This window comes from Nothobranchius furzeri, chromosome 13, assembly GCF_043380555.1.
Source record: "Nothobranchius furzeri strain GRZ-AD chromosome 13, NfurGRZ-RIMD1, whole genome shotgun sequence".
Taxonomy (NCBI): Eukaryota; Metazoa; Chordata; class Actinopteri; order Cyprinodontiformes; family Nothobranchiidae; genus Nothobranchius; species Nothobranchius furzeri.
Window position 1 is genome coordinate 29,155,907 of NC_091753.1, and position 11,698 is coordinate 29,167,604.

Genomic DNA, 11,698 nt, shown 5'->3' on the forward strand with positions numbered 1-11,698 from the left:
ATAACTATTGCATTTGTGTTTACTTGCCAAGTTTGTGCGTATATGGGGCTTTTCTATAAATGTTTTGAGGTGGAACGTTTTCAGTTGGACTACATTTCCCATAAACCTGGTTGGGTGTTTGTGTTAGATCTTCCGGGTTATGTGTTACTGAGTTCCCCGCCTTTACGTAAAGCTGTAACAGGACGTCGTCTTCGCATTAATACGATAATTTTGTGCTATACAAAGTTTTTAGGGCTTTTATTGTAAAATGTAGTTAATGTTTAACACTTCGCTTTGTTTTATTTACCCTTAACGGTCATTATGTTGCTCCCTTCCGACGTTGCTCGGCTTGTTTTGGGTGAGTAGCGAAGCTGTAGCTGTAGGACAGCTACAGGAGAAGCGGCTTTGATTTAGTCCGTTTGGTGACATTTTTCCTGTATGTGACTTTTATTTTACAGTTTGAGCGATAATCTGTTGATGTTTGTTCTCAGGATACCTCCAAGAAGAGGGTCTTTCTGCTACAAGCCGAGCTTTCATTCACGAGAGCCCAAATTTGAAAGAGTATGCTGAACACTCCTCGGGAGATGGGACAGTTCCTGCCTGTGTGTTTGTGAGTGGGAACCTAAACTTTTAGTCCGTCTAACAGCTGACTCGGTGCACTTACTGACCTGCTCTGCGTTTACACCTGCAGTCTCTCTTTGGGAAGAACCTGACAACTCTTTTAAATGAGTATGTGGCTGTCAGAGCTAAAGGTAAACGTGTGCAGACCCTTATTGTTGTGCTGCTGTTGGTACTGATTCTGATGACTCTTATTTTGATCTCTATAACAGAGTCTGGTCATGAAGTTCCCCTCGTGATGACCTCATTGTGGAAAAAACTTGATTTCACCCTCAACCAGATCAAGTAACGGCTGTGAAGTTCAAGGGTCTTTGCAATGAAACTGAATGAAATCTGTTTAGGATTTAATATTCTTTAGTTTTGTTTGTTTATTTTAGGTCTTTACAGAATTCTCCATCAATATCAAAGAGTCAGAGACGTAAGTGCCCTTTAAGAATGTCCCTATTTGATATGAATGCTTTTTTTTTTTGCACGTCATTTAACACACTACTTTTATTAAATATTTTGTATTTGGTTCATTGTAGAGTGAAAAGTCTATAATAGTAGCTGTAAGATCTGTCAGGATGATGCATTTATACACCGTCTACATATCTATCATGAGCCTGTTTTGGCTGATTTACAGCATGATGAAAGCGTGACACTTTAAAAATCAAGTTTAGAAAGGTCTGATGTTCAGTCATTAAAGAGGGAATTTACCAGCCTCTTTTTCCTGCAGTACGTTCACGGATTGGAGTTGCCAACATGGCGAGGCAGCGCGTCCTGACTGTAGCGACCACTAGCAGTGTCGTCTGCTCATCTGTTTCTGAAACGAGCTCCATCATCAGCCCTGCACAGACCTCCCACTGCATGGTCAGCCACCCCACCCCCGTTAGCTTCTCTGGCCCCCATAACAGAGCGGCTGCTGCACAGCAGCTGATCTACGACGGCAGACGATTACTGAACACATCCAGTAAGCATCTTAAAATATCAGATTTATTATAAAATATATGAAAGACTTATTGGTAGAGATGTCCCGATACAACTTTTTTCACTTCCGATGCGATACCGATATTGCAGCCTTCAGTATTAACCGATACCGATATGTGGTATGTATAAAAGGCTTTATCATGTGATATCATGATATCATTCCGGAACTGAGCTGCTCTGGGTGGCTGCATGTTGGAGTAGCTCTGTTGACTATGTAAGTTTTGCCTTTTCTTGGACATTTTTTCTTCTAGTTTCTCAAGAAAAACTGTATTTTTCTGGACATTTTACTTTTCTGTTTCTGGTGCTGTGAAGCTTGGAGGATTTTTACTGCTCTTTTTTCATTTTTTGAGCATTTGTTATGATGCATAACCATGGCAACAAGCTGGTTTGCAATCGGGAGCAGCTGATTTACATTGGAAAGGCTGAAATAATACCTCATCTGAAGCCACAAATCCCAAATGAGCTAAAACGCAAGAAGCGTGGGTGCAGAGCGGGAGCAAAACAGAGAAAGAGGAAATTCAAACCATCTCTTCCATCAATCATAATGGGCAATGTGAGATCACTGGCCAATAAGATGGATGAACTCCAAGCCCTTTCAAGGACTCAGCCAGAGTTTCGGCAGTGCAGTGTTATGTGTGTCACTGAAACGTGGCTGCAGGACCATATCCCCGATTCCAGCATCTCTCCACCAGGATTCCTGACTGTACGAGCAGACAGAGATCTGCAGAGGAGCGGGAAAAGAAACGGAGGTGGAATGGCAGTGCTTGTCAACAACAGATCGTGCCATCCAGGTCATGTTTCAGTGAAATGTCGTCTCTGCAGCCCAGATGTTGAACTCTTGGCAGTAAGTTGTCACCCATATTATTTGCCAAGAGAGTTCACCAGTGTTGTCTTGGCAACCGTTTATATTCCACCTTCAGCCATTGCTGAAAATGCATGTGATGCCATCAGTTCTGCTGTCGCTAAGGTACAAACCCAGCACCCCAATGCATTTGTGGCTATATCTGGTGATTTTAATCATGCCTCGCTCTCTGCTTCACTTGCAACATTTCAACAGTTTGTCAGCTGCTCCACCAGAGAAAACAAGACATTGGATTTGTGTTATGCAAATGTAAAGAATGCATACATGTCCAAAACAAGACCTCCTCTGGGACAATCAGATCACAATCTTGTTTTTCTCTGCTCAGAATACAAACCACTTGTTCAGAGGCAACCTGTGACAAGAAGAACTTTGAGAAAATGGTCACAGGATGCTGAATAAGCCCTACAGGGTTGTTTTGAGACCACAGATTGGATGACTCTCTGCCAAGGAAATGAAGAGGACATCAATGCCATGACTGGATGTGTCACTGACTATATAAACTTCTATGTGGACAACATCATACCCACCAGAACAGTGAGATGCTTCGCTAATAACAAACCCTGGATCACCAGTGAACTGAAGAACCTGCTAAATGAGAACAAAAGAGCCTTCAAGGAGGGAGACGGAGAATTATTGAGGAGTATACAAAAGCAACTGAAGATCAAGATCAGAGACAGCAAGGAGGCATATAGGAAGAAGCTGTTGGAAAGAAGCTGGAAAACAAACTACAGACAAACAATATCAGAGATGTCTGGTCAGGGATTAAGAAGATAACAGGCTTCAAGCACAGGAAGGATTGCACAGATGGCAGCCTGGAGAGAACCAGTTCTTCAGTAGGTTCAGTTCAGGAACAGACCCAGCATCCTCCTCGCCTGTCCCCAGCCAATCAGACATCCCATCCTTCTCTGATCCAACATTTTCCTGTCACACGCCAGCTCTTTTGTCCTCTTACACAGTCATGGACTCTTCTGGTTCTATAAATCTGTCTTCAACCAAGTCAGGAGATGCTGCTGCCCCATTTACCTCCCCCTCCCACATATCTGTCTCTAGAAGTCAGGTGAAGAGCCAGCTGGAGAGACTGAACAGGAACAAGGCTGCAGGTCCAGATGGTGTTAGCCCCAGAGTACTGAAGGCCTGTGCACTAGCAGCTCTGTGGGATTCTGCAGCACCTCTTCAACCTCAGCCTGGCCCAGGAGAAGGTTCCAGTCCTGTGGAAGACATCCTGCCTTGTTCCAGTTCCAAAGAAAACTCATCCATCAGTCAATGATGACTACAGACCAGTTGCCCTAACATCCCACATCATAAAGGTCCTGGAGAGACTCCTGTTGGTCCACCTGAATAAGCAAACTAGAACATATCAGGACCCGCTGCAGTTTACTTATCGCCATGGAGTTGGAGTTGAAGATGCCATCATCCAGCTGCTTCAACCAATCCACTGTCATCTGGACAAAGCAGGCAGCACTGTGAGGGTCATGTTCTTTGATTTCTCCAGTGCATTTAACACAATCCAGCCTGATTTACTTTGCCAGAAACTCCAGAAGACACAGGTGGGGGCCTCAACTATCGCCTGGATTAAAGACTACCTGACAAACAGACCACAGTTTGTGAGGCTGAAGAACTGCACATCAAACCAGGTGACCAGTAACATTGGAACACCACAGGGGACTTTACTCTCACCATTCCTTTTCACCCAGTACACCTCAGACTTCCAGTACAAATCAAAGACCTGTCATCTACAGAAATACTCAGATGACTCTGCAGTTGTCTGGTGTATCAGAGATGGACAGGAAGCTGAGTACAGAGAGCTGGTGGAGCGCTTTGTGGCATGGTGTGGAAACAATCATCTGACCTTGAATGTGAACAAAACAAAGGAGATGATTTTAGGCTTCAGAAGAAACAGGATGGAGTCAAACACTGTTTCCATCATGGGAGAAGAAGTGGAGGTGGTTGAGGAATACAAATACCTTGGAGTTCACCTGGACAACAGACTGGACTGGAGAAAGAACAGCGAAGCCGTTTACAAGAAGGGACACAGCAGACTGCACTTCTTGAGGACGCTTAGGTCCTTCATTGTCTGTAGCAAGATGCTGCAGATCTTCTACAAGTCTGTTGTTGAGAGTGTAATCTCTTCAGCCATCGTCTGTTGGGGTAGTAGCATCAGAAGCAGGGACCTGAAAAGGCTCAACAGCCTAATAAAAAAGGCTGGTTCTGTTCTGGGGACGACTGTGGAACCACTGGAGGAGATAATGCAAAGAAGGATTCTCCAGAGAATCAAGAAAATGATGGACAACCCTGAGCATTCTCTTCACAAGACTGTCCGACAACGGAAGAGTGTCTTCAGTCAGAGGCTTCTTCAGTTTCGCTGCAACACTGACCGCTACTGGAGATCCTTCCTGCCAACAGCCATTGTAATATACAATTACTCTTTGATGACTTGATTATTATTTTTTTAATTATTTTTAGCTACTACAGCAATCAATTTCCCTCTGGGATTAATAAAGTATTTTTGAATTGAATTGCATTTAATATTACTATAGCAGAAAACAAAAGCCAGCAACGGTAAGTATAAAAAACTGACCACATTTTTTTTATTCACCTTTGGTTGCGTAAATGTGAACAGCTGAGGTTGGGGACATAAGAAAAAAAATTTTATTCACTGACCAACTGCTACAAGTTGAGTGTCTAAAGTTTCAATTTCCCACATTGAAAATCCTCATGCACTGTTTTGTGATCCTGCTTCAAATGCACGACCATGTTGGACGTATTGATCTTCCCTGGTTCTGTTCTACCACAGAAAACTTGTGGATGACAAATGTTGCACTGAGCCAAACTGTCTTTTTCAGATTTTAACGAAAAATACAGCCACAATGCCGACTTTGTTCCTTGCTACTTTAGGGCCATATCAATATCAGTTCAGCAAAATGTAATTTTGCTTGCAAAAAAGCTCATATAAAGCCTTTTTTTAAATGAATAATAAAACTTTTCTGTTATAGGGGATTCGCCGGTGCAGGTCGTCGTCTCAGAGCAGCGACTAAATTCAGGCCCACTTTCTCCTGCTCGACGGAAATGGTGAGGGTTTAAGTTAAAACAGATATTAGGATGGAGGATTACAGAAAAGCACAGGTGGAGGACATATTAGCAAGTTTGTTTTTAAAAGCTGGCCAAATTGCTGAACTTTAGAGCCATTATGCAATATTAGAAATTACCCGCTGTTTATCATTTTACATATTCATGAAACTACGGATTCTGTTTTACGTCACAGATGCTAAATTTACGGTTTAATCCTGCTTTGGGTTCTAGGCTCATCCTGCTTTTCCTGTCTGACTCTGCTCCAGTAGTTACATTTTCTGTTGCCTCTCTGATGCCTTCAGGGACACCCCCAGGAAAAGAAGTGGCCCAAGTGGACCCAGTGCTCCGAGCAGATCTGCCCCGGCCGCCAGTAGCCTCGGTGCAGAAGCCGAACCCGAGGAGGCTGTTGATGAGAACTTTCCTGTAAGTCTCAAATGTATGAAAGTAAATTAACATTAGTCTTTGCCTGCGAGGTGTATGGAGATACTGAACTGTAATCCAGATGTTTCATTTAGTCCCTTTCTGTTTCCTGTCCTCACGAACTGTCTCAATCTCCAAAGCAACTGGTGATTCAGAACGCCTGTGACAAGATTCTGGGAGACCGGCTGTTACAGGAGAAACTCGCTGAAAACATCAACAAAATTCTGGCCAAGTGAGTTTGGTGTGTGTGTGCGTGTGCGTGTGTGTGTGTGTGTGTGTGCTGTTTTATTGTTTCTTAAAGGTGTCTAGTTCCTCCTGTTATCTCACTCTGCCGTGTGATTGGTTGGTTGTACTGCTGGTCTTAACATGTTACTTTAAGATGATCCATTCATGGACCTCAGAGGAACTGCGGTGATTGGAGGGTAACTGCTGTGTTTGAGGGCAGCGTCAGTCCGTTGCTACGCCTTATGCAAGACGGGAACGTCAGAATTCCCTCTGAAATAACTCCTGACTTATTTACGTGATTTTAATTTAATTTTGTAACAGTTATGTGTGGATGGAAGTAGATTTTATCTGATTAATTCTCTCTGTGTTTGACCTCTGCTACCAGCGAACCCACTCCTCCAACATCCAAAGCCTCTGTGAGCACGGTGGAGGCCGAGCAGTCTATAGATGAAATTCTGGGACTTCAGGTGCCAAAATGGCCTAGAATAGTATTTTTGATCCTATTTGTGTGATGCTAAACTTATTTAAGTGTGTATCTTTTTATCAGGGGGAAATCCATATGAGTGATGACGCCATTCATGACATTTTGGAGCAAACAGAGTCCGATCCAGCGTTTCAGGCCCTCTTTGACCTCTTTGATTACAGTAACTATAATCTACATCTATTTATTCCGAGTCCTGGGAAGGCTCTGTTAAAGTTGATGAAATGATTTTACATTTGCAGATAAAACTAAATCACCTGATGAGGAAGCAGTTGATGGACACACGGGCAGTAGTCTGGATGAGGCAGCTCAAGCTTCATCTGCTGTCCAGCCCCTTCAGAGTCATGTTGAGGGTATTTTTGTCTTTAAGTGTTTTGATTTATATTTGTGTTTTAAAATGAGCCATACAAATAAAGTTAAAGGGATTTGTTGCCATGGAGCTGCAGCAGCCTATTAGAAAGCATTCTTTTCTGTCTGCTTAAGGCTTTAAGAAGTGATCCGATTATGATTTTGTAGACAGAATCTCAAATTTGTATCACTGTTATTTGTTTTTCAGGTCCAACACATGTTGACGCCAGTGTGTCTGGCATCCAGCCAGCTGCTTTAAAGGTCAGGGCTGCTCCGGAGATCAGGGCTGCTCCAGAGCGTAAGACCAGGAAGTCCACCGTGTCCACTGTAGTGAAAAAAACTGTCCTGGACTCCGGCGGCCGGGCTTCCAGGATTGAGAACAGCTCTGCCAGACTATTGGTGACTCACGGGGACCCCCAAGGGGCCACATCTGCTGCACTGAACTCCGGGAGGAAAGAAAAACCTAATCTTCTGATTGATAGTGGGGGTGTAACACAAATGGATATTGATGAACCGCTGCACACACCTCCTCCCCCTCCTTTAGACAGTCTGGTTTCTCAGGAGCACACCAGCACCTCCACCGCCTCTTGTCTGGGTAAATCGGTCCCCGTGCCTTCAGCCGACGGTCCCACCACATTTACAGATGCCTCAAATGTAAACAAAACATCAAATGAGCAACTGTCTAAAATAATTTCTTTTCCTGTGATGGATCAGCCTGATTTTTTTAGTTCAGTGGCTGGTTGCACGCCTCGTCCATCAGGTTCAGCCACTGAAAACACACTGGCTGCATCATCTGTCCCTGCTACAGCTGTTTCAGTCACAGTTACCTCGCCATCATCATCGGCTCCCATCCTTGCACCAGCCTCATCCACCTCAGCAACTCCTCTCTCACCTGCATTCTCCTGTGCTCCGGTTGCAGCGACGCCCACTCCCTCAGCCACCCACCCCTCCACCTTATGCATGGCGACAGACTCCAGCAACATGGTGTCCTTAAAGATCATCGTGAGTGACAGCCAGGATGAGGATGCTTCCAGCGACGCAGCCTTGAGTCGGGCTATCTCCAGCATTTCTGGGGACAAGATACCCACCATCTACCTTTCCTCCCCAGCCAAGTCCCCCGAGTGCCCCGCCACTCCAAAAGCCAACTATGATGAGGTGGCGCAGGCTGTGAGTGGCCTGCAAAGCTCAGAGGCATGTGGCACTCCTCTCAGCTGTAAAGCTGCAGCAGTCAACACCGCTCCGTTCGTCGGGACACCTCAGAACCAGCAGAGATTTATAGTTCAGCTTCCCGTGGACGCCGCCAGCCCCGGATTGCAAGCCGCTGCTGCCAGCTTTTACCTTTTGACTCCAACTACAGATGTTCAGCCCAGACAGGTGCTACTTCCTGCTGGTGTCTCACATGGCTCACCTTTACCTGCCAATCAGCACAGGGGGACGACGCCCATATACCCTCAAAGCTTCTCCACAGGTGAGAGCAAGACTTCAGCTGTTCCTGAATAGACTCGAACTACCTCTAGTTTGTCTGACGTAACAGTGATTGATGTTAGGAAACGGTGCGCAGGTGTTGTTTTTATGTGCAACAAGTTACAATTAAAACTTGTGGTTTCAGAGAAAGTTTATCCTGACAGGATAAAAATGTCATTTGCAACAAAGAAATTATTTTATTATTTATGTGTTGCATTAAATTTATCTGTGATTTTAATTTGAAATAAAATAATCTAGGATTTAATTAAGATATTTATGTTGCAAAAATAGTCTTATAGGAAAGCAAACTGCAGATAATTAGAGATAAGTGTTTTTTATAGTAATAAAGCGTATTTGATCATTTATACGGGATATTTTTGTACCAAAAAGGGGGAAAGGGTGTTCATAGATTAATAAAGGAAGTTAAGTCCATGCTGCGGGAGAGGGATCACATATGTGTTGTCCTTTATGGATAGAATTGTTAGGGTATTTTTCACAACTTTTATGTGATTAGAGTTATTAGAATAAAATGTCTTTTTGTTTTGTGCAGGCTCAGCATTTATCCTCCCATCACCCATGAAGCCTGTGGTGCTTCCTGTTTCTGTGTTGGGGCAGAGCGCAGCAGGAACACAGCTCCAGGTAAGCCTACGTTATTGTTTACGGTTAGAAACGGACGTCGATCATTTTGTTGATGCTTCGGCTCATTGTTGGATTTGCAGCTTGTTGACCCATCAAACCCTGCACCAGTACAGCAGAAAGAATCCAGTCCCACCACAGTGGCAACCAAACCAGCTTCAGGTGAGTTACTGATGAAACCGCAGCAGCCCTTTCAACTCAACGTCTGACTCTGATGACCTGTGGTTCCAGGAGCTGATAAAAGGGTGGCAGCCGTGGTTCAGGGTGAAAAGTCGCGCCAGCAGGATGCAACGAAAAGTTCCAGCCACAAGAGGATTTTGTGTTTTGATTCCTCGTCGCCTGAAATTCAGCCACAGTCTGCTAAAGCAACTGAAACTGAAACCTCCCCAGCTGCCTCAAAAACATCTGCATCGCAACCTGAGCAGCAGCCTGAGAAGGACGGGAGGACAAAACCCAACATTCTGGGTGGCAACAAACCCAAACGGAGGATAGCGCCGGTCCAATGTACATCTGCTCCTCGGGCCGGAGCGACTTCGCTGAAACAGTCTGTCCCTCCACAGATGCAGCAGAAGGATTCTGTTAAAAAGAACGCTCGCAAGCAGGTGTACAGCGTTCACGACAAAGATCCGGAAGCTGAGAAGCGGTCCGAACCAGAGGAAGCATCAACAGCTGATGGATGTAACGGTGGAGTTAAAGCTAAAGATGCTCGTGGGTCCAGGTCCAATGAGTCTGCACTAAAACCAGGAAGCAGAAAGGACAGAGAAGAGGGCAGCAGGAAAGAAGCGGCGGACAAGGCTCCTGCGAGGCTACGTGAGGGGCGACCAGAAAAGAGGACTCCCTCCCAGGAGGTGCCTAACGTTCGCTCCAACAAGGAGAATGAGATGAAGGGAAGCGTGCCGGAGCCGCAGCAGCCGTCGGCGCCTTCCTCCTCTGCATCAAGAGACTTCAGTCCTCCAGCTGTCACACAGCCGTCCCCTCGCACCCAACCTAACACCCCAAAGCCCCCATCAAAGGCCAGCTCTCTGGCCAAACAGGCGGTTGAAATGCTGCAAGGACTCGGCTCCCCATCCACTCCAGTCAAAAAACCTGGTGCTGGCAGTCCAGAGCTCCGTCTCCCTGGGACGGACCGAACCATTGAAACTCCAGCTGATTGTCCCAGGACTCCATCCCGACACAGAAAAGGCAAAGAGGGTGAAAGCACCCCCAGGCACCTAATACCTCCAAACGCCTCAGATGTACCCACCTGCAGCCCTGCAAGTGAAGCAGGGAGCGAGAATAGCATTAACATGGCTGCACACACCCTCATGATTCTGTCCCGCGCTGCCATCGCCAGGACAGGCACCCCGCTGAAGGACAGCATGCGTCAGGAAGGAGCGGGAGAAAAGGAGCCCACGAGCTCCAAGAACTCTGAGAATAAGAAACGTAAACGGACCTCTCCAGCGGACAGCCCTCCTGCAAAGAGAGAGAGCAAAAGATCTCCCAGCAGGAAGAAAGACCAAGTGAGTAGACTCAGCAGCAGAGCTCAGCGCCCTCTGTTGGCCCTGAACAAGAACAGCAGTTTAACAAAACAGGCTTTGCTCTGCTGTTTTGTATTTTTCATCAGCTATTGCTAAATAGCTTTTCCTTCTTTACGTTGTTTTGATAGATTTTATTTAAAGATCTGATCTTCTCTAAACACTTTAGAGTTTTATTTTATTTCAAAATAAAAGCTTGCTGCTTCTTTTGTTTAATTGTGTTTTGTTTTTTGTTTTTACAGGAAAGAAAGAAACTTATTGATTGCTTTCCTCATGACCTGGATGTGGAGAAGTTTCTGTCCTCACTTCACTACGACGAATAAACCTGAACACAGGCGAAGACTGCCACAATCTATCTGGGTCGCTGTCCAGGAATAGAATAAGCCATCTGCTGAACCAGTACTTCACGGTTCCTTCAGTTACTATGCCTTAAACTTTAAGCTGCTGTGTGTTCTTTAGGGGTTGTTTTTCTGCTGTGGGTCATCCAGAATAAAATCCTGGTTTATGCAGCAGCAGGGGAACTAAGGCTCCTTTCATGTTTTTATAGTTGTTGTTTTTTTGTATTTTTATCTGCCCTTCACCGTTTTGATGGGCACCTTCCCCAGGTGGATGTTTGATGTGAATGAGTGACTCAAACCAGTCTTTTGGTCAATATTTGACTTTTATTGGATTCTTACAGTCAACACTGATGGTTTTAAAATCTGATTTTGGTCTGTTTGGATAATGTTGACTTGAGGCTTTTCCTTATACTTTGGTGTGGTTGTCTTGGATAAAAAAACTCTTATAATGTTTGTAGCATATGTCTGTACAGAATATTCCTCTTCAGCTCTCAGATGTGACATTGCTGTTTAAATACTCAGAAATAACTGTTGTAATTAAAATGTGTTTATTTCTGGTGCAGACATTTATTATACATGGCAGCTTGGTTTACCATCTGATTCCTGTCTACAAAGTTGTTGGTAAAAAAAAAAGTGTTTGTCTCCTTATGGATTTCTTCAGCTTTTGCCTAAATGTTACAAATGATAATCCGAGTAAAAAGAAAATTCAATTTCAGAGCTAACTATATTTTAAAGGCAAGCTTGGCAGTTTTGCTTGCTTTCAGCACCCCCTAGTGTC

At 44.7% G+C, this 11,698-nt stretch overlaps 1 protein-coding gene across 2 annotated transcripts; it reads left to right on the forward strand.

Moving 5' to 3' along the window:
• Positions 1 to 153: 153 nt before the first annotated feature.
• npat (nuclear protein, ataxia-telangiectasia locus) lies at positions 154 to 11,088 on the forward strand. Of its 2 annotated transcripts, XM_015951838.3 has the most exons (17): positions 154 to 337; positions 471 to 589; positions 671 to 731; positions 810 to 882; positions 975 to 1,015; positions 1,313 to 1,546; positions 5,419 to 5,494; positions 5,797 to 5,917; positions 6,055 to 6,146; positions 6,525 to 6,606; positions 6,687 to 6,783; positions 6,863 to 6,973; positions 7,177 to 8,436; positions 8,983 to 9,071; positions 9,152 to 9,230; positions 9,300 to 10,567; positions 10,825 to 11,088. In XM_015951838.3, exons 1-17 carry the CDS (start codon positions 301 to 303, stop codon positions 10,903 to 10,905), a joined length of 3,921 nt encoding a protein of 1,306 aa, XP_015807324.3. In that variant the 5' UTR covers positions 154 to 300; the 3' UTR covers positions 10,906 to 11,088. The 2 variants fall into 2 exon arrangements, with proteins under 2 accessions (XP_015807324.3, XP_070399291.1); XM_070543190.1 differs by lacking the exons at positions 154 to 337; positions 471 to 589; positions 671 to 731 and having other exon boundaries at positions 816 to 882; positions 956 to 1,015.
• Positions 11,089 to 11,698: the final 610 nt, after the last annotated feature.

What these genes read in the sequence shown, in the direction of transcription:
- npat (XM_015951838.3), top strand. Translation starts at nt 301, where the DNA reads ATGTTGCTCCCTTCCGACGTTGCTCGGCTTGTTTTGG. An exon ending in CTGTTGATGAGAACTTTCCT is followed by an intron (nt 5,918 to 6,054) that starts GTAAGTCTCAAA and finishes CAATCTCCAAAG; the next exon opens with CAACTGGTGATTCAGAACGC. An exon ending in CCCTCAAAGCTTCTCCACAG is followed by an intron (nt 8,437 to 8,982) that starts GTGAGAGCAAGA and finishes TGTTTTGTGCAG; the next exon opens with GCTCAGCATTTATCCTCCCA.